Source organism: Vigna angularis, chromosome 2 (assembly GCF_016808095.1).
Source record: "Vigna angularis cultivar LongXiaoDou No.4 chromosome 2, ASM1680809v1, whole genome shotgun sequence".
NCBI classification, from domain to species: Eukaryota; Viridiplantae; Streptophyta; class Magnoliopsida; order Fabales; family Fabaceae; genus Vigna; species Vigna angularis.
Genome location: NC_068971.1, coordinates 940174 through 965268, shown reverse-complemented (window position 1 = coordinate 965268; position 25095 = coordinate 940174). Strand labels below are relative to the sequence as shown.

General features: G+C 36.3%; 2 protein-coding genes across 9 annotated transcripts; both read right to left on the bottom strand.

Moving 5' to 3' along the window:
• Window positions 1–206: 206 nt before the first annotated feature.
• Window positions 207–13504, bottom strand: LOC108321698 (DNA ligase 6). Of its 5 annotated transcripts, none has more exons than XM_017553527.2 (19): window positions 10904–13498; window positions 10652–10769; window positions 10445–10526; window positions 9176–9278; window positions 8981–9077; window positions 8680–8782; window positions 7076–7204; window positions 6290–6337; window positions 5744–5841; window positions 5526–5591; window positions 4725–4884; window positions 4521–4628; window positions 3906–3955; window positions 3481–3515; window positions 3308–3369; window positions 3066–3227; window positions 2900–2988; window positions 1673–1772; window positions 207–842 (listed from the first exon to the last, which is right to left on the bottom strand). In XM_017553527.2, exons 1-19 carry the CDS (start codon window positions 13182–13184, stop codon window positions 537–539), a joined length of 4197 nt encoding a protein of 1398 aa, XP_017409016.1. In that variant the 5' UTR covers window positions 13185–13498; the 3' UTR covers window positions 207–536. The 5 variants fall into 5 exon arrangements, 3 of the variants coding, with proteins under 3 accessions (XP_017409016.1, XP_052729232.1, XP_052729233.1); XM_052873272.1 differs by having other exon boundaries at window positions 9185–9278; XM_052873273.1 differs by lacking the exons at window positions 207–842; window positions 1673–1772; window positions 2900–2988 and having other exon boundaries at window positions 3070–3217; window positions 10904–13503.
• A 396-nt stretch (window positions 13505–13900) lies between these two features.
• On the bottom strand, window positions 13901–24716 carry LOC108321712 (uncharacterized). Of its 4 annotated transcripts, none has more exons than XM_017553550.2 (7): window positions 24611–24716; window positions 24289–24478; window positions 24002–24052; window positions 23160–23392; window positions 14582–14692; window positions 14405–14464; window positions 13901–14330 (listed from the first exon to the last, which is right to left on the bottom strand). In XM_017553550.2, the coding sequence occupies exons 1-7, from the start codon at window positions 24683–24685 to the stop codon at window positions 14259–14261; spliced, it is 792 nt and encodes a 263-aa protein (XP_017409039.1). In that variant the 5' UTR covers window positions 24686–24716; the 3' UTR covers window positions 13901–14258. The 4 variants fall into 4 exon arrangements, 3 of the variants coding, with proteins under 3 accessions (XP_017409039.1, XP_017409038.1, XP_017409037.2); XM_017553549.2 differs by having other exon boundaries at window positions 24605–24708; XM_017553548.2 differs by having other exon boundaries at window positions 24289–24490; window positions 24611–24707.
• Between the last annotated feature and the right edge of the window lie 379 nt (window positions 24717–25095).

Genomic DNA, 25095 nt, shown 5'->3' with positions numbered 1-25095 from the left:
ATGAAGAAATTTAATGTTTACTTGGACTTATTGCTAGCAATAGGAAATTTACTGTTGTCGTTAATCAAATTCTTGAAAACCTCCCATTCATTTCATATCAACGAACTTACCAGAATATAAAAAAAAATGCGTTTAAAAAATCTCATTCTGGAATAAATGAGATGTCTAAAAGTTTTACAAGGGTAAAGAAAGAAAATGCGTAACACTTGACCAATCAGGAATTCCTAAGTTGGTTTCACCCCACATTTAATGTTAGACTGTTTGTTGAATATGAAAGTATCTCAAAATGTGGTTCTCACAAATACCGAAAGGAAGCACAACATCAATATGGACATAAAGTCCCATGGGATGGAACAGAAGAAAGAAGCTAGCACAAAATAAGTGGGATATGGTAACTTCTTTGTGGCCTACAAAGAGTCCTTCCTACAAGCCAAGAGATCTACCGTTAAAATTTCTACTATGCACATACAAAATGTTAAACCCTTCAATAATCTGATACCTAAATGATTTACACAAGAACTGATTATATACATTCACTATTTAGCCGTGACATCCATCTTCCGAGTCTGAGAATGAAACATTTCAACTATATCGGAAGCTGTGCTACATTCTTCTGGGTTTCTGTCTGAGACACAGCAAATAAATCTTGGAAATCTGATTGAAATGCCACGAGATGGATGAACTAAACCAATTGCAGCATGATGAACTGGGGATACTGTAAAGTCTGCTCCTTTTATTTCCCAAACGACTTGTGGACAAAACCAAATGTCTGGTGCCTCTCCTGTTTGATAATATGGCGGTTTTTTGGACAATACTTTGTCCCCAGAGAAGAATTCTTTCATCTGCAGTGGAATATAATTTCAAGTCAGTAATGATAAAAAATGTTGCCACCAATACACAGCTTCAAAAAGAAAAAGAAAGCAATAAGCCCTTTTTGCACCACCATTTACGCAATGTTAGATAACTGGATGAGTTAATACTGAAGAAGGATCAGTTTAATCTACATCATTACTACATGATCTATTTCATGATACCAATAAAAGCTCCGCTACTTTTACATAGCAAATTTCTATGATAAACACGGATAGTAGGCCATAGAAAATAATAAAACCGTAAAAGACCTTTATTTTAATGTCTATTAAAGTTTAACAAATTAATTCAATTGTCGACTCTCTGTAAACTGAAAAAAAAAATTGTCAAGCCTATACGAACAACATACTCAAGATTGCTCTCAGAATGCAAATTGGACGTGCAAGGACACCATAATACATTATTATTCTGCTAATACGAAGGATTAATTTGATTTTAAATATTCTGATTAAGTAGCAAGACAAAATAGTCTACCCCACCCTGAAATTTTTTTTCGCTATTCTTCAAGGTTTAAAATGTTTTATAAGTGTCGTCGAATACCATTTACCTGAATATGAATGACCAATGACTACTAACTTGCAGAAGTCGGCATAAAATGGTTAACAATCAACTATTATGAACCTCGACTATCTAAGAAAAAGAAACATAGATCCGACGTTGGTGTTTCAAGACTTCATATTTCAAACACAGGGTTAGGAAAAATATAATTACGATTGCATCCTCAACTTAAGATGAAAGAGTACGTCGTACTTCGAGTTAGCTGGCATGTGGCACAGAATACTTTGAACTCAACAATTTATACCTCTATATAAAATGAATCTGAGAATCCAGACATCACACGACATACACTTTGGTACTCCTCTGTTTCCGGATTGAAACACGCCACAAGAAATGGACTATACCTGCAACAGTAAAAGATCCAGAGATAAACAGCAGTAAAGTAAATCGATATCATACACCAAACAAAATCATTGTGTAGGTGCAGAAAAATGCATACACTTTTCTGCCACTTCATTTTCCATTTGTTGTTTTAACAAAGTTCTTAAGTAATCATGTATGGCATATCAACCAGTGAGCAAAATAATAAAACTTCATGACTTTACTAGATAGACACAAATTTCTATTCCAATTACCAAGCCTGGCCTATTGCATGACATAATCATGCTATTTTTTTACCAATCACATGGAACATAATATTTAAAACACCTTTTTCAAACTAAAGTACCACTCAGACTTTTGGTGATTTATATTTACTATAATGCATCACAGTTATTGATCATATTCATATTTTAAATTTGTTAGATAGGACTATTGTTTTATTGGTTGCACCTAACATAGATATATCACCCAAAAATTTCATACTAAAACAAATTATCGTCCATCTTTTGATTTGTACTGAGCATCTGAGAATAAAAGGACAGACACTATGCACTAAGAACTTTAGGCTTGCACCCATGTCCGATTAAAGCATAGCCCTAACTACTGAATGCAAGGGTTTCTCATTACCTAACCACTTGCTTCCACAACCTAACCCCTAGTAAAAGTTGGTTGTCCAGTCACACTGCTGTTTGATGGGTCAAAAAAGTGGCAATTTTGTGGTAGCTGACAACGAATTTCCCCCGTCAAAACCTGTCATTTTTTAGGGTTTTAAGGGGTAAACTCAACCACCCAAAAGGTTAAAAACCCTATCCTCTACATATTTTCCCCATGCTTTCTCATCTCATCTATCTGTTGGAGACCTCTTCTATCTGTTCTGCCTCAGTGCAACAAGAGCAGTAGAGCCACTCAGTATACACTATACCACTAGCAATTTGGGTGTTAGCTGTTACAAGCTACCACCACTATATGAGATTGATAAAGCTTCAAGAAAATGAAATTTCTAGATACAAAACCATTATTTGCCTTCACCTAGCATTCTTTTGACAGAACTTACTAAAAATGTGAGATAAAATAATTTTAAGTTAATGAAAGTTTCCTTGCAGCATCTTAAAATGATTTTAAGAGAAAAAAGTATGAAGATTAAAATTACCATCCAGCTTTCCTTCCATTTCCATGCCAAGCACCAATCGGTACTAAATCAAGAGTATCATTTAATCCTTCCACATAATCTCGCTTGACCTACAAAAACGAATGATCAGAACATGATACAGATTTAATACCTAAAGTGTCCATAGTACTGCAGGACAAATACTAACTTTTAACCATTTATCAGAACGCTTTGATGGAAAATAGCCAGCCTCAACATCCAATGTTTTCACCATAATTCCTTCGCATGAAGAGTGGATTGCCTCTTCCAGGAAAGTATTTATCTTAGTTAATGTGGCTTCGCAAGCTAAGCAAGCATCATCTGCTTCAATCTACATTTAAGTTACTCATATACATGCCTTCGTTAAATACATTTCAGTAGAAAATAGTAATCATAATCTGGAGCACTTACAGTTGTTTCCTTTGCATATTCAAAATACCCAGGTTTCTCATCATAGAATAAATCCTTCAGATCTGTATAATTTCCAAGACAAACAAAAGGATTAATACGAAAGTGTAATTACTAGTAACAGTACATTTTTGCCTCAGAAAATGCAGAAGATTTACGGATGATTAGATGCATACACTTTCGTCTAAGGCGTAGAGGAAAACCCAATAACCTGCAAATTCGAAGGATATATCAACTGATTAAGGATAATTTGTCTCATTATATATCAAATCAATACTGCCCAGACAAACCTACTTTGCGTTTAATTTGAGATTCATATGTTTGATCATCATTGATTAACTGCACAATTGTGCATTATGTGAAAATGCCACATTTTTTAACCCTATCTGGTTTTATGGTCCATGCTACATAAGATACAATTGTTTGCGCCATCTTGTAAACAACCCACACTATAATCCCCCATAATCAATATACTATCCAGTCTTATCCAGTAGTCAGGGTAAAACATCTTTAATATGCATCAAACATGGCCATTGTGTTCATGCGAAACATTTGCTAAGCTCATCACATATTTATATAAAATTGAGTAAAAGATAATTACTGCTCTCCGTTTGCGAACATTATATCAAAGACAAAGATGCATATATCCACCTGCACGAATAGAAGAAATCAGAATTAAATCCAAAGAACTCAACTGCAAACAGAGTTGAACAAGAGAACTAGAGAAGTACAAAGAATGACAAGAAATCCTACTACAAGAACTAAAGCAAAACCAAACCACAGCAAATACAAAGGAACGAAAGCAAAGAAAAATGACCTAACTAAAAAAGATAGAAAAGAGCATAATTTCAACAGAGCTCTCCAATCCCTCTCAAATTTCCATGTTCTTGATAATTAAACAAATGTTGTAATACTTCATCCGACTAAACCCTTCGAAAAGTTAGCGAGTCAGGTAACATTCCTAAGATTGTTCAATAATTGGTTTTGATCAAAGTTAATTACCACCTGAAGTTAAATAATTATGCTCTCCATAGAACAAACCAATATCAACATGCATTCTGGTAAGATATTTATTGAGTAGGGGTAATTTTCTTCTTGCCAAACCCTTGTGAAAGTCCAAAGCTCCCTCTAAGGTCAAGTCTTTTATTTTGAACTGTAGTACTGAATAGAATTAATACAGATGACATGTTTTATAGGCCAAATGCAAATGTCCAACCTTGATGCTCTCTGCTGTAACTAACGCATCTTTTCCACCTCTCCCACGTGATGATAGCTCCTGGAAAGACATAATCCTGCATCCATTTTTCCTGTCTATACCAACAACCTGAAAGGTACAGGAACCATAAAGTTATGAGTGAATACTAGGAGCTAAGTTAATAAGAACAAATATAAAGAATATCATGGCAATAATTTGTTATACTTCCGCATCCATTACAAAAGTTGATGCAACAGGCTTGCTGGATTCCTTGATTATGTCAATCAGATCAGGAAATCTTGAAGTTGTTTCGTCCCCATTTCTAGAAAAAACACGAATCGATCCATCAACTAACTTGTGAATTTGGGCCCGCTGACCATCATACCTGGGATTAAATCAAACTCAATTTAACAAGTGGTGTGAAAGAAAAATGCAATTCATCGAGAACAAGAGAGATAAGTAATACAGAAGCGGATCTTAACTCTTAATAAAATCACCACCTTAAAAGGTATTAATAAACACAAATTTTGAAACTCAGAATGTTAAAATTTTGGTTTTTTTTTCACCGACAATCTGATTACTCTGATTTGTACCAGCTTTCCTACCATCGTAAAGATTATTTCTAAAAGATTAAATCTTCAATTTTGATACTAAAAGATGTTGTCTTTTTTCTTTTTAATAGTCAAATTGGAAAAAACATTAGAATTCACAGTCAAGAAAACTTAACAGAACATCATCTCATAAGTTTGTATACACATGACTGAAGACAGGCAGCGCAACTGTATAGGATGCAGGATTGTACAGCATTAACATACAATTTGACAAACTTTGAAGTGATTAGAATTGCAGATAAAATTACTATTTTAATATGCACATTGCTTTAACAACCAACCTGTTCTGATTGAAATTTCGTATGACCCAACTAATATATACCACCAAAGTATTAATTAGTTGAATGCAATGACATGTCAAGAGAGAAGTGAACATAAAAGGGAAACAACTAACTAATTAAGGAATTGGGCATACTTATATTCACATGTAAATGCTTTATTTTCAAATAGCTTCAGTGCTTGAGGAATACCATTGGTGATCCTATGAAGAAATGGAAAATAAAAGAATCAATTGGGAGTTAATAAAGTAAGTGAGGACTTCTGAAAACCACTGAAGTTAAGAAAAGCTTCTAGAAACTTGAAATCAAATCATCAAGATTTGAGGAAAGGGCCAATATATGGAATAGTATATACTTTGCTAGCATAGGCTTAATTGGTATTCCTGGAACCATTGATAAACTTGAAACCGAAAAATCAATGCCTTTGTTCATGAGAGATGGAACTATTAGATCCTGCATAAGTAAATGACAATGAAATTTTTTAACATCATGAGACTGCTTTATTACTTAGAGTCAAAACTAGGCAGATTATCCTTCATGAATCAACCTTAAAACAAACAAATTTGAATTACAGACAATCAAGAGAAAATCATAACTTAAACAAAGTTATTGGAACCTAAAGAGAAAGCACTGGCAAAATTGTATATCAAGCATTATCAATATTTGATCATATTAATCTATGCAGTAGATATAAACTTATTATAATGCCTATACTTTCTCACTTTCAACAACAGCTGCTCAGAAACAAGAAAACATTTAGTGCCTGCCAAGCTTCCTATCTCCTACCACATGAGAGTACTATACAGTCTTAACATCAGCCTAATGAATGCAACAATGTTGTGGTCTCAACCAGAAAATCTACCTAAATGCAAGACTCACAATTCAAATATACAATACTTACCAGATTTGGCAGTATGTTATATGCTTCAACAACTGCCATAGAAAGAACCTGGGGAGTGAGGAAAAAAATTTAGTGACAGATATAAATTGTCAATTCTACTATTAGAACATTTTTTACAGACAAAACAAGCCCGATGAACCTTGTTTTAACTGCTACTGCACTTTTTTCTCTCCCTCTCATCTGAAAATATTTCTTCTATTGTATTAATACTGAGTAATGTAAATGAAATTTTTGGTTGTTCCCTTGCTAGACATTCAGGGGTTTAAAGCAACAACCATCTTGATGATGTCTGTTGAATTTGGAAGGAGGGCATTTAGAAAGATAGGGAACATAATCTGAGAGAAGGGAAGCATTTATTCTTGTAGAATGTAATGTACAGGTCTTGCATATAGTCCGTATACACAGAATAGAGTCTTCAGGAATTACTGGAGATTATTCCCTCGGATTATAACAAGTGAGGCAACTTCCTAGAAAACCACAACCCATGAACATTAAAGCATTTTAGCATTGGATAGTTGAACTAAAAACTTCTAACAAGTCCTTGTATTATATGTTACTCATGTTTTTTTCCTAAATGTATTATTAAATAAGGTTATCTTGTATACTAACAAAATCTTATCTCCTATTATCCTTTGAAATGGAAGTTCCTCTACATAGAAAATGGTAGATGAAAAGTAATTATTATGAAAAAATAATATCAATCATTAAAAAGAAAATAGGGAAACAAAATAGAACATTAATACATTAACTTGACCATAGGTAAAAGAATATCACTGCTGAATGGACCTGAAGCTTCTCCTTCAAATTTTCTGCAGTTCCTCCTTGGTGAAAAGTAGGGCTAGAATTCATAGCAACAGCATGAGCCAATGCAGGCAAAACAGTTCTAAGCATGGCCCCAATCCTTAAGTTCCTAACCTACACATAAAGCAGAGTTCAAACTTGGACTCAAGCAAACAAGGATACAAAATCTGTTTGTCTATCTATCTATATATTGATTCAAGGCATTAGAGAAGCATACTACCAGTCACCATCACATACATACATTCAGAATAGATATTGAAATGTAATGTGTAGAGAGAAGATTACACAACCTAGTCTGATATATATGACTGCTGATGAACTAATGGTAATTTAAATCTCTTTGGATTTAATTGTATACAGTATACCATGGTAAATAAGGCATGCAAGGGAACTGCCTACTTCTTAACTTGATTATTATGTGTAAAATACAAATTACCACATCTTTCCTTCAAATATCTGTCAGAGGGTTTGTTGTTATATACTAAGACACAAAAATCATTATGTGGATTTCACTCAGTACCTCTCGATTTTTTACTTCCAGTTGCAACTGATTGATTACCTATAAGTTAGCTAAGATGAGCTGTCAGTGTAATATGATTGGATTAGCTTGCTGCTTTCTAATATGTATAAATACAGACTGTTGTACTAGGAATAAACATATTTTAGACATTTCAGTTTTCCAGTTGAAATAAACCTTAGTTTTCTCTCTCTTGTTCTTTCAGATTACAATAGTTTCTACATATTCAATATTGAGAAAGAAGGCTTGCTGTGTGCTTCTGCTTTTTAATGGCATGGAGGACCGTATTATTAAATGGAAAAGTTAGGAAACAGTATTTTCTCACAATCATGTTTCCTCTCTGCATAATCCTTAACGGCAAACATTATTTTTGGTGCTTAATAAATTATATTATTCAATGAAGATGTTTGCAATGATTTTGCACACAATATACATTACACAAAAAAGAAAAAGAAAAAAGAGTAACAAGTAATCACAAAAGCAAACTAAGACCACGACAAGGAAAAAACACTGTTAAGTGGACACAACTATTGCAAGTCCTGTACATTAAGTTGAAGACCCTAAAATCAAGGATGATTACAAAGGGATTTATTCCAGGTGATTTATGGCACACTGCTAGGTTAAAGATAAAGTGAAGTAAAAGCTGGGTCAATTCATAAACTGTGCTTCGTTCTTGCCTTCTTGGTCATAAGAACATCCCCTTTCTCATGTTTATGATCACCATAAGAAATGTCATGTCTGCACGTAGCAAATAAATCAAGTCACGGTCTCATCTGTTTTGATATAAGATAAACCCAAATCCAAATTCCTCACTCCTTAGAATCTTTTTTTCCGTAGACCCAGTTCAAGCAGTATACACATACCTTGATGAAACTTATCTAAAATATGGATAAATACCTAACCGTAACAATCTGTAAGTGCCCCTATAAGCCATTAATAAGCTTTATGGCATATCTAATAAGGATAAACATCTAATATAACAATTTGTAACTGTAAGTGCCTTGACCCTGGAATAGGATAAGCTTCCCTCCCACCAAACTTCTATGTACAAAAAAAAAATTAAGATATTTACCAAGGTCCGAACAAGAAACTTCATCTCCTTCTCTCGGCAGGAGTGCATGAGATGAACAATGATGCCTTTCTTGCGAGATATACTTCCATTGCCTGTTTGTACACTGATGAACACTATATGAGAGCATGTAGAGCAGAACTAAAAGTATACCTAACTAAAGAGCAATACAAACATTTAAATTACATGTGACCCTAAACCTAACACTGACTTTAACTATACATTTGAAGAACAAACAATTGGGAGGTATAATATCCGTTGTGTGATGTTAGGTTACCATACAAAACAGAATGGCTATTAATACCTTATCTTTTGTAGTGCAGAGAAAACATCCTTAATTAGAAGTGGTGTAGGTGGTGCAAGTAATCTCTGTGTTTGACGACATTCTTGAGCAACATCACCTTTAACCATTGCAGGTTATTTCAGTTATTCAAAATCCTCATAGATGGAACAGGTTTAGTAGTAAAACAGTAAAAAACTATGAAAAAACTTATCGAACCGAGATCACCAAATTTGTTATACATCTCCCGTATTTTCAAACGATTTGTTCCACACGCCTCTTCAAGTGCTGCAGTGACTAAACTTCCACCAATATTTAATTCCTGACATTAATAGTATAATGTAAGGAACTTTGTTAGTGCATAACAACACTCTTATTGCAATACTGCACACTCCTATTCTCATTCAAACTTAAACAAGTAACAACCAGAAACAGTAATTATGTTTTCAGATAGGTATTTTTATTGTTTGAATAAAGTGATCTTCAAATTGACTGATAGATTTTAGTGGTCAATTTTAATAGAACTTGGAAATACTATTCGCTTCAAGGGGGGAAGAAAAATCATGCAGAGTGACATAGTGAACCCTGCTTCCTACATGCTCACACGTTATTTATAACTATATCTAAAGGGGATGTGAGACTTTGGTTTATACATTTTTGTGTTCCATTTAGCCCCTATATTTTCTCCATAGTTCTCTACTCATTCTTATGACTACACTCTTCAAGCCATGCATATCACTGTATCAGTGATAGGTATTCAGACCTATAACGAAATACGCTTTAGAAACTGCAGATCTTTATTCCAACAACACACCATGTTTCCTCCAATGTAGAGAAACCAAACACATACAACTTCTAGTTATTCGAGAGAACCAAACTCTCCACTCCTCCTATTCTTTTCAGAATTTACAAAACAATGAAAACCTGCTAAAATAACTGTCTACACAGACTTTTATAACCTACCCACAGACAGTTATAATTGTCTGTCCTTTTTATTTCTTCTAACATAAATGTTACCCTTGAACCTATCAATCAGCAAACCACTCTTTTATTTTATTGAATTTAGTATTCTTAGAAAAAAAATAGAGGCACTTCGTGCTTCTTTTACCATAAAACAATAAATAAATAATTAGGGTGTTGAAATCATGGTTACACTCGTTGTTGTGATCCAAAAAAAAAACTGAAGAAGAATAAGGAATAGAAATTCAAAGAAAAAGTAGAAATACAAAATGGCCAGTTTTGATACAAACAGTCGCCCTCAAGCTATGATGAAGGACTAAAATGCCATACATAACAAAGTGCTCATGTGTTCACCAAGGAAATTAGGTCCTAGGCTTAAAACATTGATACAGCACATATAAAAGAGCAAAGGAAAGGATAAATATTTTACTTTGATTTATTCATTTATTTTCAAATTACTCAGCTACCGTTTCATTCTCATCAATGACAAAGATTATAAGACCAAATTGTCAAGACCAGGAAACCTACCTTATTTTCATGATCTGCAGCAATTTTGTTTGTGCATAGATACACAGCAGGAAGCACATCTGCTGGAGATAAAGCCAACAAACTGTGCGATAGAAACATTGCATACAAACAATGATCTTCAATTAGCCAATTAGGGGAAAAACTGTTTCATTATTCCATAAAAAAAGAAGAGGCAATGGATAATACTAAGAGTAGTAACAAGTGAACCTTCTAAACATATTGCATAACAATGAAGTAGCTTTAATCTTTCCTCTCTCACCCTCAAGCAGGTTGAAGGTTCGCGCAATATGTAAATATGGTGCAGGCTGTCCATCTCTCCAACATGCTGCTCATTTATGTCCATTGTATACATAGGTTACAAGACAGAACAGGAATATAAAAAGTAAAAAGTAAAAGTAAAAGCATGGGCTGAACAACTTCTAAACCAGTATATCCGAGGGGATAAAAACTAAAACAAACCATGTTCTATAGGATTGTATTTCTCTGGTGGTAGAGATAGTTGAGTAGCATCTACATTATCTTTTAACACTTTCTGCCCAGAAATATCTGGCATAATTCTTAATTCCTCTGATGCATGTTTCTTTACTAATGGTCTATCAATTTGGCTCTCCTCTTGAACTGATAATTCATTTTCGCTAAGATTTCCAGAATTACAGTAATATATATCCAGTGCTTTATTGACATCTCCTTTTGTCTTCTTAATTATAGTCATGGCATGGTTCTTTAATGACTCATTCCCATTTATTATCTGCAAAAATTGATCAATTTCATCCTTGTAAATTTGTCCAACATCAGTTGGCAACAAGTCTTCAACTTCAGAGCTTTGTTCAAGCTTTGGTTCAGAATTATCAGATTGAGTACCACCAGGAATCTCAGGTATTACTTTCTTGAAGAATCTTGTAAGTGTGGACTGCTTTGAATCACTTGGTTCGGATTTTGCTTTGACTTTGCCTTTTTTGTTTGGCTTACTGCCACTACTTCTCTTCCTTTTGGCAGGAGAAACGGGACTAGGTAGTTTATGCCTCAGGATAGTTGATTTAGAGTCTTGACTAGGAAAAATGTTAATATTTTTGCTAGTGTTGTTTGCATTATTAAGGCTAGGTTTTGCAAATGAATCAGTGTCATTTAATGTGCAGCACTTGGATGTTGAAACAGGAGTTTGACAGGAAATCACTTGCTCGTGAAATTCAGTTTCACGTTCATAGAAATTAGAAACAGCTTCAACGACATTACTCCCAGAGATGCTGATCATATCCAGCATCTGGTCTCGGGTGACCCACGTGGGTAAACTACAACTAAGTTCTCGAATTATTTTCTCTTTTTCTTCATCGGTCAGCAAAGTAGGATCTTCTGTACAAGTATCTCCCATAAAAGAATGCAAACCCACAGCCACACCTGGATCAATACTCTTATCACCTTCTACCTCCTCCAATGGAATGACTTCCTTGCCCATGCCTTGACCTGGTTCCAGAACATCACTAACACCCTTCTCAGCCTTGAAACCCACTTCACCAAGGCCACGGCAAAACCCCCTTAAAAACTCATGCTTGTTAGCAGTCTCATCAACTAACCCGGCAAAGTGCTTCATAATTCTGTTAGCATGTTTACTGTCACTCTTCTCAACATCCAAACCCACAGTCGGAACAACCCGCTTTGGCTTCAAAAACTTCACATACTCCCTGAGCTCATCATAGTTCGAGTGCTCACTATAGGGCACAAGATGAATCTGAAATGAATCCTTGCACTTGACTGCAAACCTACTGCGCTTCACCTCATAGGTCCAGCCGGTAGGAACAAAGCCCACAACCCTGGAGTAGGAACCCCCTCTTTCAGCCATAACCTCCTTCATCTTAACAAAATTAGGCCTAAAGTATGGCCAAGTCTCCCCCAACACATTCCACCCAACAACATGAATATTACTCTCCAACCCATTCTCAGTAAACTCACCGCTCTCCCCATACCCAAGAACCCTCAAAACCTCCATCTTCCTAGCATCAACATGTATCTTCCTCTTAAATCTACGTGCAAGCTCAAGCAAAATCTTCTCCTTCCCAATAACATAAGTAGCAACAAGAAATAGAACTTTATCATTACTATCACCACACTCACGCTCAACCCTCTCCACAACACTGGCAACGTAATCAATAGATTCCTCTTGCGAGGGGAAAACGAACTTAGGATTACAATATGTCGTGTCGAGAAAAACCGCATCGGCACCGACGAAGGAGGCGAGGGCGGGCTCCGAAACCATGGAACTAGAAAAACGGAAGTCGCCAGTGTGAACGTACCTTAGGGCGGCGGTGCCATCGGCGCAGGGGATGGCGAAGAGGAACTGTACGGCGCCGGGGCAGTGGTTGGCGTCGAGGAGGGTGACTTGGGCGCCATCAATGCAAAGGGTTTGGCGGAGGGGAAGAGGGACGACGAGGGCAGCGGGGACGTGGAGGATGTTGCGGAGGAGAGAGGCGGTGGTGGCGGAGCAGAAGATGACGCCGCGGGACCAGGAGGCGGAGAGGCCGGTGTAGTGGTCGGAGTGGAAGTGGGAGAGGAAGTAGGAGTGGGAGTAGGGGCCGGCGTGGCGGAAGGCGTCGACGAGGAAGCGTGTGTGGGGGATAAGTTTGGAGTGAGGGAGGGAGGAGGGGAATGGGGAGAGGGAGGTGGAGGCTGGAGGAGGAGGGTCGGGTTGGAGGGTTTTGAGGGCTGTGAGGAACAGCTGGGTGGAGTCTAGGGTTTCAGAATCCATGGAAGTTGGAATAGTAAGCAATCACATTATGAGAAGGAATAGGAATGGAAGAAGAAAGAGGATCCTCAGGTCTGGAATCGGAAATGATATGGTATTTACTTTCAAAACTAGTTTCAGGTGCTTGAGATACAGTGACTGACTGGCGCCAAAACGTTCACATTCTGTTGCTTTCAGGTTCTCCCACGTCTGTTTTCTCAGGTTCGGAGGCGAAAAGTTTCCAGTTTCAGGCATACCTTTATTTGTGGCATGAAAGGATGCTTAGATATTCACTTCTATGAGGGAACTATATTAGTGGCATGTGATAGAATAATCTAATTGAGAATTTTCTTTTTTTATAGCTACGAGAGTTTAAATATAATCCATATAATAGTGACTGATTTCACAACATATTCACTTTATAGAAAAAACTTGTAGAATATTATGATTTATATTGAACCGTTAACAAGAGACTTGAGAATATAATGAACTTCAATTATCTCACAATTTATCATCTGGATGGATTCATATATTTTGTTTAAATTATAATCCCACATCAAGTAACAGCTATTGCTCTCCAGACTTAATAAATTTGTTCCTGCCAATCAAAAAGTAAAAGTGATCTAAGCATAGCCTCGCCGCTGGAGCTAAAGATTAAATTTTTACCCTTTGATTCTCAAGAGGCATGGCATCACAGTTAGTCTTCAATATGCACACAATTAAATCTTTTCTGAAAAAAAAAACACAGCCAAATTTAACCTTATATAATCTGAATAATCTTTACTGACAAGTCTTTTACAAGGAAATTTCGGAAATATTGGTATGCTACGGGAAAAGTAAAAAAATAAATATTTTCAGACTCTGTAGGAAACATGGGGCAAAAAATTAAATATTTTCAGACACTGTAGGAAACAGAGGGCAACATTGCACAAATTAAAAGAAAAAAGAAAATATTAAACAAAAAGGGTAAGGGGGCTCAAGAAGCACCCTCGGTGGAGTACATATATCGGATTACGCAGACTTTGCACTCGCAGGCAGTTGTCAGTGGCGGCGAAATTTACTCTACAAAATGCTTGACTATACTACAACTTATACTTGTCATTTCTTTTGCCTTCTCTTGACGGGTCCTTCCGTTGAAAGGAATTTCTTTGTCTTTGCTATGCCACTTTTCTGCCATTCAAAAACATTTCCATAAACCTTACAGTTTCAAATTTTCAATTTAAACTGTCACGGGTGTTCTTTACCTTCTTTCTGAATCTCTTTTTATGCTGCTTCTGCCCTTCGTGATTATTCTCAGCATTATCCTAAAAAGATCATAAATGATTTAGTTGATCAAGCATGTTCAATTCAATAACAAGTAATTTTTTATTTAGCTGATGAGTTGAAGTAGACTGCAATTGAGCTGTTGAAGAACCACCCACCTCGGTATCTTTAGATGGTATCTCTATCTCTTGATTCTCAATCTCACCATCACTGTTGAGCATAGCCTTCAGTCTACCCTCACTAAGTAGTTTTACAGATCGAGCATGTCTCTGCAGTAATTACAAAATCAACATTCCAACAATAAGAAGCCTTACAAAATGACAAGAAAAAGTTGCTTAATGTCCTCTCGAAGTTTATCATATTGTCGAGAGTTGAATGAAATGCTAGTTTTAGCCTCTTTCTGGCTCATGCTAATCCCTATCTCATAGGGCATTAAACCTGTGACTTAAGTAATGATTATCATTACAGTTAACGGGATACTGTTGTGCATCCACAAATAATTATCATTTAATTAGTGGCATGATGGGAAATTTCTCAAACAGATCCTACAAGGAAGAGTGTATTGTATTTAGGGGGGCAAAATTCCCAACTAGGTGGTTTAGTTTGGAATGAACGATTAATCTGAGCAAACACAAACTAAAAGCAAGTCCTCCACCTACAGCGGAACAACCTTTAACATTACCACATCTATAAAGTTTGTTTTTGGTATATTAGGCCAGAGCAAATAAATTACCGGCTAGGGGAAAAAAGTAATCCATCTCTCTACGAGTGAACCTATTATGGCATTGTGGCTAAGAAATAGAAGGGAAGGAGATTAGACTAGTTTGTCTTTCCAGTGTTTCATTAGAATATCATCTCTTTTTATCCTTGTAGAAAAACAAATATTTCAACCGGTAAAAAATAAATGCTCTAATAAATTACATTTACATTCATTACATCCTTTGATGAAAATTTCACACCATTTTGACCCGGTTATATACTACCACTCACTTAAAGGATTCCCGTGATAATTTCCCTTCCCAATAACATTTATCCTCATTGTATTATAATATTAACCTAAACTTGTTACTGTCAATATAGTCCAACATCCTTTTTATCGGATATACACTCAATGGTGAACAAGCCTGCTTTTGCGGATTGTATAAAAAAAATGTAGCAATGTAGGATCCCGAAGTGTGTCAGCCCAATCCTAGAGTATGTAAGTAACTATGAACTTATTGTTGTTTCCTTTCCCATATCAAAGCTCAACCCCAGTACAAATTTCCAGCCAAATGTATTCAATAATGACAAATGACAAAGAACAAAGAAGATGTCAGAGTTGCACAGCGGAATAGTAGGAGTGATACAGTAAACCAAGAGGGAGGTGAATTGGTTTCTTACAAAAACTTGTCCCTTAAAAATTTCTCTCAATCAAACTTACTTAGCAGATAAAAATAACAAAGCAAAAGAGTAAGGAAGAAAAAAATTTGCATAGATGACTAACGATTCATTATCACAAAACCAATCAAACTTACCAATCACAAATTGAAAGGTTTAGAATACACCTCTCTTGACGCACAAAAGATGAACCACACTTCCCTAGACACACCAAGGGATGAGCACCTCCTTCGACAACAAATGATAACCTCGACTTCAAATACTCCTTTGACACACAAAGAATGATCACTTCTTCAGAACACTTCCTTCGACACACAAAGGATGATCGACTTTTCCTCAACAACCGCAACAACACTCTATCGCTCTGCAGACACCAAGTTTTCCAAGCCTTACAAGAATACAAGTGGTTCAGAGAATTCACAAGTTTTCAAGTGTTCTAGATGTCCTAGAATGAGAAATGAGAGTCTATTTCTAGACTTAAGCAATGGACACCTCCTAATTTTCGTTTTCAGGCATTCTCACTGTAATAATAAATTAATTTAAGTTTTAATCGATCATTCACTCAAGGACCAGAATAACAGATATTCCAACGGCTAACAACTCCAATGGTTAGAAGTGTTATCAATTACTACTCATTTTAAGACTTTGTTGTAATAATCGATTATTCCTAATCGATTAACGTTAATTGATTACCACTCATTTTAATCGATTATTCAAGTGTGGTTTTGACTCTAAACACAATTTTACATATCTAAGTTATAAGGAATCAAAAACCACAAGAAACCTAAGTCCTATACAACAAATTAAACTCATTACAAAAGCTTTACAATAAAATACAAGTCTTCAAAAGATCTTCTTGTTCTTGATTGCTCATAACTTGATCTGGGCATCATCAAAACTTCATCTCTTCATCCATTACCTTTTCGTCTGGCTTAGGGTTTACCCAGTGCTTCGAAACAGATCTTATGTTGATGCACGGGATCACTCATCAATTCAAATTGATTGGCCATCTTTGATTTCAAACACTATGCTAAAAGCAAAGAGGCTCAACTCATCTCCTCTCCATTCGCGCTCCTAATATCTCAAAATTTGCAAATATAAAGGAGGTGATGTTTCTGGAGAAAGAGCGTTGCATGTTCTCCCTATTCATCAAATTGGTGGTAACACACTAAGTCAAATGGGCTTTGTGAGACAAGGAAACATCTATATGCACTTTGGAGATGTTGGACTGCAAGCAAAAGAAGCAGGAGAAGAAGACATTCCAATGCCTGATCCGACAAATGTAGCTGAACCATCGGACAACTCTTCATTTTCCCATCTAGATAACATTTCTAAGCAACTATCTCAGATGACAACTCTACAAGACCTTAGGCGTGAAGAGATTTGTAATCATCTTAGAGATATAGATGAGTGGTTTAGTAGTGTAGAAGGTTATCCCAATAGGTCCAAAGAGAGCGATGACTTTTAAGTACTTTATTTTTTCTTTGTATGCTTTGATTTCTTCTTTTCAATTAAATTTGTTATTGTTTTAAATGCATACATTCTATTTATTAAGGGCGATTATTATTGTTTAAAAGAGAGTTTAATTTAACACAACTTTTTAATTATCATCAAAAAGGGGAGAAAATGTTTAATGTTTAAAACTTATTTTTTCTAAGTCCACTAATGTCTTTTTTCTTCCTCAAGTTGTGTTTGTATACAGATTATTACAAAAGACTTTAAACCAAAGAATTTTTTATCGTCATCAAAAAGGGAGAGAATGTTAGCAAAATGATGAAGATATGATGTTTTGATGATGCCCAAATCAAGCCATGAGCAATAAAGAACAAGGAGATCTTTTGAAGACTTGTATTGTACTGTAAAGCTTTTGTAATAAGTGTAATTTGTTGTATAGGACTTAGGTTTCTAGTGGTTTTTTATTCCTTGTAACTTAGATATGTAAAATTGTGTTTAGAGTCAAAATTGCACTGGAATAATCAATTAAAATGAGTGGTAATCGATTAACACTACGAATAATCGATTAATAGGAGCTTTAATCAATAACTACTATTCGATTAACCCTTAAATTAATCGATTAACACTTCTAACCATTGGAGTTTGTTAAAACACTAAGACATTTTATTCATATATGAAAAGTGTAAGTTACAAGGTTATGGTATTCTATATATATATATATATAGAATACCATGACAGAACACAATGACACAATATAACCCACTTCTCAAGTTGGGTACACACACACAAAACAACATCAAACAACAACATAAACATAATACATTTTAACACTCCCCCTCAAGCTGGAGCATATAAATCATATGCACCAAGCTTGGAACATATAAACTGAATCCTAGGCCCTCTTAAAGACTTAGTAAAAATATCTGCAAATTGTTCATTAGAATTGACAAATTCTGTAATGAGATCCTTGGACAATAACTTCTCTCTGATGAAATGACAATCAATTTCTATATGTTTTGTTCCCTCATGGAACACTGGATTGGAGGCAATGTGAAGAGCTGCTTGGTTATCACAATACAACTTCATAGGCTTGTTTTCACAGAATTTTAATTCTTGAAGGAGTTGTTTGATCCATATAAGTTCACATGTAGCTATGGTCATAGATCGGTATTCAGCTTCTGCACTAGATCGAGCAACAACACTTTGTTTCTTGCTTTTCCATGATACAAGGTTCCCTCCAAGGAGTACACAATATCGTGTAGTAGATCTTCGATCATTCGGACAACCAGCCCAATATGCATCACAATATCCTTCTAACTCAGTACTTCCCTTGTTCTCATACAACAGTCCATGACCTGGATTCCCTTTTACATATCTAAGGATGCGTACCACGGCATTCCAATGATCAATATGAGGATTTTGCATAAATTGGCTCACAACTTCCACTGGATAAGAAAGATCAGGTCTTGTTATGGTGAGATATATTAGTTTTCCAACCAACCTTCTGTATCTTTCTGGATCTGAGAAAGGTTCACCATGGTCTTTCATTAACTTTTTATTTGAGTCCATAGGACTATCAATGGGCTTGCAATCTGTCAGACCTGTTTCCTCCAAAATATCCAGGGCATATTTTCTTTGTAAAATGATGACTCCTTCTTTTGATTGTGCCACTTCAATACCAAGGAAGTATTTCAACTGACCTAAGTCTTTGGTTTGAAAGTGGTTGAACAAATGATCCTTTAATTGAGCAATTATCGCAACATCATTTCCTGTAATTACAATATCATCAACATAAACCATTAGATAAACACATTTATCAGGAGTAGAATGCCCATAAAACACTGAATGATCTGCTTCACATCGTTTTAATCCGAATTGTTGCACAACATGGCTAAATTTACCAAACCAAGCTCGAGGTGATTGTTTCAAACCGTAGAGTGAACGGCGTAATTTACAAACTAACTTAGACTCCCCCTGAGCAACACAACTAAATCCAGGAGGTTGCTCCATGTATATCTCCTCTTCCAGATCACCATGAAGAAAGGCATTTTTAATATCCAATTGGTGAAGTGGCCACTGTCTAATGGCAGCCATGGCAAGAAATAGACGAACACTACTAATTTTGGCCATCGGAGAAAAAGTATCACAATAGTCGAGACCATAAACCTGAGTATATCCCTTTGCGACTAGACGAGCTTTAAGACGATCAATGGCACCAGTAGGACCAACTTTAATAGCATATACCCATCTGCAGCCCACGGGTTTCTTATCAGGAGGAAGAGGTACAAGTTCCCAAGTGCCACTTTTGTCAAGTGCTTGCATTTCATCAATCATGGCTTGTCGCCATCCAGGGTGATCAAGTGCCTCACGAACATTATTAGGAACTTTGATGTTAGAAAGGGAGGAAACAAAGGAGAAATATGTAGGAGACAGACGATGGTAACTTAAAAAATTATAAACAGGATAAGGATTTCGAGTAGATCGAATACCTTTTCGAAGAGCAATAGGCCAAGCCTGATTTGAGTCAAGAGAGGACGAGGAGGATGAAGGATCCATGGTCTGAGAATCTGATGGAGAAGGAGCTGAGTCTCGAGGATCTTCAGGCACGGAGGAAGGTGGTTCAACAATATCTTGTGCATTCTGAGTTTGAGCTGAAGATGGAGAAGCGGGAATGACCAAGGGATCACATAATGGTATAGGAAGCATCTCTTCAACAGATGAAGGATACTCCTTGGAAGACAAGAAGAAGGGTGTATCCTCAAAAAAGGTGACATCAGAAGACATAAAATACCTTCTTGTGGAGGGAGAATAACATCTATATCCTTTCTGAATGCGAGAATATCCCAAAAAGACACATTTAATAGACTTGAGAGAAAGTTTATCAAGACCAGGAGAAACATTATGGACAAAACATGCCAAATACACGTGGGGGAATATGATATAGGGCGTCATTTGGAAAAATAACAGAATACGAAACTTTATTCTCAAGAGAGGAAGACGGCATCCTATTGATTTGAAAACAGGCAGTGAGAATTGCATCCCCCAATGATGAACAGGAACATTAGTATTTAACATCAGGGAACGTGCTGTTTCAATGAGATGTCTATTCTTTCTCTCAGCTATGCCATTTTGTTGTGGAGTGTGAGGACATGTTGACTGATGTAAAATTCCTTTGGAAGATAAAAATGAAGAAAATGCAGCAGAAAAATATTCCTTAGCATTATCACTTCTGAGAATTTTAATTGTCTTTCCAAATTGATTCTGAATTTCATTAACAAAGGACATAAAAATGGCTAAAAGTTCAGATCTCTCTTTCATAAGATAAACCCACGTACATCGAGAAAATTCATCAATGAAGGTTACAAAATAGTTAAAACCAAAGGAAGTAACCCGACTCGGTCCCCAATTATCAGAGTGAATGGTAGAAAAAATAGACTTACATCGTGTCTCAGATTTCTTTGGATAAGAAGATCTAACATGTTTTCCTAACTGACAAGACTCACAATCTAAGACAGGAATGTGTTTAAGACTTGGAACCATCAACTTCAGCTTAGACAAATTTGGGTGACCCAAACGATCATGTAAAATTTTATGAGATGAAGTTGAAATGCAAGAAACAAAAGAGGTAGGTTTTAGGAAATACAATCCTCCTGACTCATATCCTTCTCCAATTCGACGACCCGTACCATGTTCCTGTATGACAAAGGAAGTAGCAGTAAAGGTTATAGAACAATTTAATGAACGTGTCAATTGACTCACGGACATTAAGTTATAAGGACAATGAGGAATATACAAAACAGAATTTAAGTTCAGTGAGGGAGATAAAAACACTTTGCCGATTCCTTGAGATGTCAATTTGGATCCATTGGCAATAGTAACTAACTGAGGAACTTTTTGAGAGGTAATGGAGGAAAACAAACGAGTGTTACCAGACAAATGATTTGAGGCACCTGAATCAAGAATCCATGAACCTTGACATTCCGCAGATTGTGAGATACGTGCACTTGACACACTTGGCACTAAAGGAAACTGACAATGGCCAGTGGATTTGTCAAACTTGTATCTCAAAAATTCTTGATACTCTTCATTTGAACATTGCACATACCCACTTCGACTACCATGGCATCCTCCATTAGCTCCGTTCCTTGAAGTGGCAGATAAGGAGAAATTAGTTTTAGTAGACGATGTCATTCTAGATTTGTGAGTAGGATCCAAAAAGAAACAAGGTCTTATGACTATGGGAAATCAGAATCCCTCTTCAACCATACTAAGAAATGAAGCTCATCAATGTGAAATTTAAGGGAGAAAACCCTAGGTGCAAACAACAACTACCAAACCAGCGAAGCAAGGGCCAAAACACGCTGAGGAAGCTACGACGAAACTGTCTGCAACGGTGCAGTGTCGACACAGTACAGAGAAGACGGCACGTGAGGAACACGCGTCGGAGAATCGCCGGAAACAGGCGGCGCGTGAGGACCACGCGCCGGGAATTTGCTGGAAATAGGTGGCGCGTGGCGGCGCGTGAAGAGCAGTCTGCTCTTGACTCCGACAAGGTTGGCCGTCGCTCGAGAAGACGGTCCAGATCCGCTGGTCACCGGTCAAAACCGTGACGGTGGCCGGACGGTGGCCAGCGTAGATCGGAGAGAAGCTGCGCGTGGAGGTTTCTGAGGAAGCGGCCACCAGGGTTGGGTCGCGCTTCTCTAGGCGAACCTAACCCTCAACTTTGCCTGACAAACAGCGGCGGAGGACGGCGGCGGACGGCGACGGTGATAGCATCGGCGGCGGCGGAAACTGGCGGCGACAGCAGTGGCACACTGGGTCTGGCTCTTGATACCATGTTAAAACACTAAGACATTTTATTCATATATGAAAAGTGTAAGTTACAAGGTTATGGTATTCTATATATATATATATATATATATATATATATATATAGAATACCATGACAGAACACAATGACACAATATAACCCACTTCTCAAGTTGGGTACACACGCACAAAACAACATCAAACAACAACATAAACATAATACATTTTAACAGAGTTTTTAGCCGTTTTTAGTTGTTGGACTATCATTATTCTTGTCCTTTAGTGAATAATCGATTAAAACTTAAATTAATCGATTATTACAATGAGAATGGTTGAAAACGGAAATGGGGAGGTGTTCATTGATTGAGACTTATAAATACACTCTCATTTCTCATTCTAGAACATCCAAAACACTTGAGAACTTGTGAATTCTCTGAACCACTAGAGAAACTTGTATTCTTAAAAGGCTTAAGAAACTTGGTGTCTACGGAGCGATAGAGAACTGCTGTTGTTGCTGAGGAAAAGTCGATCATACTTTGTATGTTGAAGGAAGTGTTTTGAAGAATTGATCATCATTTGTAAAAGGAGGTGTTTGAAGTCGAGGTCATCCTTTGTTTGTCGAAAGAGGTGTTCATCCCTTGGTGTGTCTGGGGAAGTGTGGTTCATCTCTTGTGCATTAAGAAAGGTGTATTCTAAACCTTTCAACTTGTAACTGTGTGATTGTAAGTTTTATTGGTTTTGTGATAGTGAATCGTTAATCTCTTTTTTGAGATTAGTAACTGGAAGTAGGATTGGTAAGATCCAAACCAGTATAAAATCATCTATGCAAATTTTGTTCTTTCGTATTCTTTTACTTTGTTATTTTTATCTGCTAAGTAAGTTTGATTGAGAGAAAATTTTAAAAGACGCAAGTTTTTGTAAGAAACCAATTCACCCCACCCCTTCTTGGTTTATTGTACCACACCAACCATTCTGTTGTGCAGCTCTTACAGAAGATAGAAGTTTATGAATTTTTTTCTCAAATAAAGTACTATGAATGGTAAGTATAAGATGTTTCTTAAGTATAATAAGCCACCAAAAGAAAAAACATTTTACCTTTGATTGCAAATGATCCCTCAAAGTGCCTTCGGATAAACAGGTAATTCGGGGACATATCTTGCACTTAAATACTGATTTGTGTTTTAAGACATAAGCTGGCATATCTTGTAAGGTTTCCTTTTCAGCAATCACATTAGACTTTTCGGTGTCAGGTTTACTCAACAACTCCTTGTTAAAAAGCATGTCTCTTTCATTTATAGCTCCAGCATCATCTTCACAAAATATCACACCTGATGTTTAACGCCAATGTTAAAACAATCATGAAAGGATTCTTTCCCAAGGAATAGAGCAATGGAAGTTACCGAAATAACCAATACAGTGAATGCTATTACTATCCCATAAATAGTCATCTACTTGACATACAAAAGTAAAATGACAAACTAAATCTTCTGCATAAAGGTTTTTTCTTGAGTACATAAATATTCCTGAAAAGTTGTTCATTGAACTTTATATTGTGAAAAGGAAAACAAACCCAAGGTCAAAGCATATGATGTCAGAAACCAAGAAAAGAAACGAAAAAGAATTTTATTGAATAAGAGGAAAATTAAGAATAAGAGAAAAACATCTCCTCCTGGGTTTCCCCTTTCACAAAGAGTCAATGCTCAATTTACAATGTCAATAAATCTGAATCTATCTAAACCTTCTTCCCTTGTTCACATCTAAGAAACCCATCTAACTAAATACCTCATTAATATTTAGCAATCTTAATTAACTTCATCTTCTCCCTATATCCTAACAGATAATTGTTACCATTATTCCGTTCACAGTATCGAAACATCAATAAGCTGAAAGAGTACATTTGCATGACTTATTTCCTAACTGATAGAACACAAACATACCTGTTGAGTCGACATCAACATCATTCGCAGAACTATCCTCACTTGCATACCCTGAATGTGCCAAAAACAAACAAAAAAAACTGTAAAAAAAAGTGACTGACATTAACAAATGATAAACACGGTTATAATAAAAACTAATGCACGTCACTCTAATAGTGAACTCTATGATTCCGTAATCAAAAAGTAACACCAGCTAATGCAGTTCTACATTTCGTTAGTGCTAATACTACTAAACATATTTTACTGGTCGAAACAAAAAACACTTAACAAAATATCAATAAACCAACCAGAAGAAGTTGAACCGGCTTCATCACCATTCGGTTTTGCTTCTACTGTAGAATCATCCTCTGAAGACTCTTCTTCGGTAGCTTCTGCTTCGGCTTCAAGCTCGGAGTCCGAAGAAGAAGAAGACGGATCCGAGGCATCTCTATCACCGTGGTCGAGTTTGAAGAACCTCCTCTTTATCATTTTTTTATTCTGTAAACAAACCTACTAAACCAATCAGCTCGTTCACACTGTAAAAGCACTTCACCGATAACAAACGCAGGCAACAGTGCATAGATGAGTGAGTGAACGAAACTGCTACAGAGAGACAGAGCTTACACGTACTTGGCAGCGACGGCGACGGCGACAATGAGAAGAGGCGGAGAGAAACGTGTTGGCAAGTGGCGAAACCAAAGGCATAGGTCCGAAAGTTTGAAACCGGGTTTAATAGGAATAATGGGCCTTGAACTTGATATTCTTTGGGTCCTCGTATACTCCAAAGATCACATCTACTTTTCGCACTCCCTTTTTCTCCTTCTACAGCGTACCTTTTTATGTTTTTTTGACCGTTTGACCCCTATGGAATATATGAAAGTGATGATAAACAAGTTATTAGAGTCAAAGCTTTGATACCATGTAATCCTAGGAGAATAGAATAATTTTTCTACTTGTTGATTGATCAAAATCATAAGATAAATCCTAATTGCCTTCATTAATGATTACAAAATAAATAAGGGAGAAAATGAAATTAGATTTGAGTAATCTAATTTAGTTTAAGATTAACTCTAATTTAGATTACAAATCAAATGTGCAGAAATACATTATCGTGT

Excerpts from the sequence above, each read along its gene's own strand:
- LOC108321698 (XM_017553527.2), bottom strand. The coding sequence starts at position 13,184 with ATGGATTCTGAAACCCTAGACTCCACCCAGCTGTTCCTCACAGCCCTC. Across the intron at positions 6,338-7,075 it reads ATTTGAAGGAGAAGCTTCAG|GTTCTTTCTATGGCAGTTGT; the intron begins GTCCATTCAGCA and ends CTCACTCCCCAG. Across the intron at positions 843-1,672 it reads CAGATTCATTTTATATAGAG|ATGAAAGAATTCTTCTCTGG; the intron begins GTATAAATTGTT and ends ATTCCACTGCAG.
- LOC108321712 (XM_017553548.2), bottom strand. The coding sequence starts at position 24,685 with ATGCCTTTGGTTTCGCCACTTGCCAACACGTTTCTCTCCGCCTCTTCT. Across the intron at positions 24,053-24,288 it reads AGCCGGTTCAACTTCTTCTG|GGTATGCAAGTGAGGATAGT; the intron begins GTTGGTTTATTG and ends TGGCACATTCAG. Across the intron at positions 14,331-14,404 it reads AAAAGAGATTCAGAAAGAAG|AAAAGTGGCATAGCAAAGAC; the intron begins GTAAAGAACACC and ends TTTGAATGGCAG.